The following is a 2,500-nucleotide window of genomic DNA, read 5'->3' as shown; positions in this document are numbered from 1 at the left end:
CTTATTCCTTGTCGGTTCCTGATTCCAAAAACATATAGATATGATATGTTTGGATTAAAAACACGCTCAGAAAGTTAAAACGAAGAGAGGTACAGTAAAGCGTGCTATGAAGCACAGCGCAACCGCTGCCGCGCCAAACAGGCTCGTCACTTTCACTGCCTTTTGCACTAGCGGCGGACTACGTTCAGTTTCATTCTGTGAGTTCCACAGCTTGACTAAATGTAGTAATTTTGCCTTACGCGACTTGTTTTTAATTTTCTTTCGAATATTGTTATAACAACAACCACAATCCCAGAGAACACAAACGCTAAAAAAGGTTTTGATGTAGCGTTGTATCCAGTAAAAATAAGCACACACACACACACACACAAAATTCGTCCTTGGCTTTTTTTTCTCCACAATTTGTGAGTTATTCAAAATCGGAGGCTCAGTGAAAGCAACATCTGAAATGATAGACATGCTGTGTGTGATATTATTGGACGTTTTCCCATAGATTATTGTGTCTGAGGGTTTGATAGACTATGCAGGAGTTCCATCTTTTACTACCATGAGGCAATCTATTTCCATTGATAATTTCATTTCAGCACAGGAAAACATGTTAGCTCCAAACTTAATTTATTGTAGTGTACGCCTGTTTCTGTCTAAAATCTGCAAAGGAGCTCACGGTCACTGCCGCCACGATCTCTCTCGTTGCCGACCAACAAGACGCCACGTGATGGCTAAGTCCTAAGGAAAAATATTTCCGATTCCTGACCAACCCTATTTATTTCCTCCCTACCCTGGAACGTTTTTTGATCCTCATGACAAAGATAAATGTCAAAGCTCGATGTTGCTGACTTTGACAGGAAAATTATTCATCCCCGACATTCAGGGAACACAAGTCACACAATTTCCGGCCAATAAAAAGTCACATGTGCCTATCTAAATGAAAAAACAAACTTAAAAAAGAAAACGTCAACCTACCGAACCTATATTTTGGCCTTACCAGGCGTGTATTTGTGCAAAATGACAAGATGTTCAATAACTTTAAAAAGCTGCAATTAATACTTAAATAGAGAACACTACATGGTTTGCTGTGTCGTACCAGATTTACACTCGTTGTTTTTTTAAATAATTTTATTGAACTGCGAGCGAAAGCAAGCTTTTAAATATTTGAAAAAAGCAACGAATGTAAATCTAGTACGACACAGATATCCACGTAGTATTCTGTTCATCCTACATATTGTACTTACGTGTATTTTACTCAAAACGTCCCGCAGTTGAGGCGTTCAAATTGAAGAAGCTTCTTTGGAACCTCGATCTCTTCCAAAACCTCGTGCAATCTTTCACGTCAAAGCAAAGAAACGTCACTTTAGAAAGTTTAGCGTGACGTGTTAGTTCACAAAAATTGTCCAGGGGAAAAAGCAGGCGCAAACGTGTTTCCATATAATGACGTTTGTCTCGGTGACTTTGGCATCATAAGCAGGGGAAAAGCAGGTCCCTGCAAGACTAGTTTGACACGACCTCATTTACATGATGTACGCACGTGTGGTTTGAACGATATTGTTATCTCATGAGTGGTCTCTCTCACGTAGGTAGAATAAATTGCTATATCTCATATTTTTAATGGTGTCCAGGTGATTCAAGCACGTGAGGAATTCAACGCTGCCGATCTAGCACCTGACGGGTTTGACAGGACGTATGCTGAATATAGAGATGGCTTCGGAAAACTCACAGGAAACTACTGGCTCGGTGAGCATAACATAATTCAGATGTCTGTGAGATCTATTGTGCTAGGTTTGATGGTTGTGTTTTTCATTGTTCTTGCTGGTTAGAGAGTTTAAGAACGTGTACACAAACCTCCTGACTTAAAAGATGCCCTTTTCCCCGTGCAAACGGTGGTGTAAACCACCACACAGTTTTTCAGCTATTGTAAATGTTGAAAGAGCATCCTTTTCACGTTTCCAATGTTTTAGCTTTGACAGATCTTTGGTGGTAATACATCATTGTTGAACACGAGAACAAATGTACGTTAAACGTTTTCATCGTGGAGATTTTAGTTTTTTAAAAAGTCAGATATAAACGCAAAGCCGACAATCCAAATCAGCCAGCTAAAATCTGAGAAAATTGGGATCATGGGAGGCAATCAGCTTGCTGTAAGTCAAAAGCAATCGACTGCTGTTGTGTCCCTTGTAAATGTACAGGGAAGGAAATAGGGTTTTTTTCAAGTCAAAGGGCAATTTGTAACTGTTGCCTCCCTTTTCACTATACAAGGGAGCGCTTTAAAAACAATGTACAGCTGTTATCTCCCTTGTCCTTGCACAGGAGAGGCAATCCGTTTCTTGCAATTCGAATTGCAATTTACGGTAGTTGTTTCCCTTTTCGTTATACAAGGGAGACGGTCTGCTTGTTGCAAATCAACGAGCAAGTCAAAGCAGTTGTCCCCCTTGTTCGTGTTCTGATTCTTTGCGATGTCGTAAGTAGGTATGTGAAAGCTTTTATGTCAGTGAAGGGGGATGTG

General features: G+C 40.1%; 1 protein-coding gene across 3 annotated transcripts in view; it reads left to right on the top strand.

The window, feature by feature from the left end:
* Window positions 1-2,500, top strand: part of LOC138945726 (fibrinogen C domain-containing protein 1-like) — an 8,187-nt gene that overhangs the window by 3,228 nt on the left and 2,459 nt on the right. For all 3 annotated transcript variants that reach the window (XM_070317219.1, XM_070317216.1, XM_070317217.1), the window contains exon 5: window positions 1,617-1,731. In XM_070317219.1, the coding sequence (XP_070173320.1) occupies window positions 1,617-1,731 (115 nt within the window). The remainder of the gene's footprint in view (window positions 1-1,616; window positions 1,732-2,500) is intronic.

This window comes from Littorina saxatilis, linkage group LG13 (assembly GCF_037325665.1).
Source record: "Littorina saxatilis isolate snail1 linkage group LG13, US_GU_Lsax_2.0, whole genome shotgun sequence".
NCBI classification, from domain to species: Eukaryota; Metazoa; Mollusca; class Gastropoda; order Littorinimorpha; family Littorinidae; genus Littorina; species Littorina saxatilis.
The sequence above is the reverse complement of the archived record's forward strand: the minus strand, read 5'-3'. Positions and strand labels throughout refer to the sequence as shown.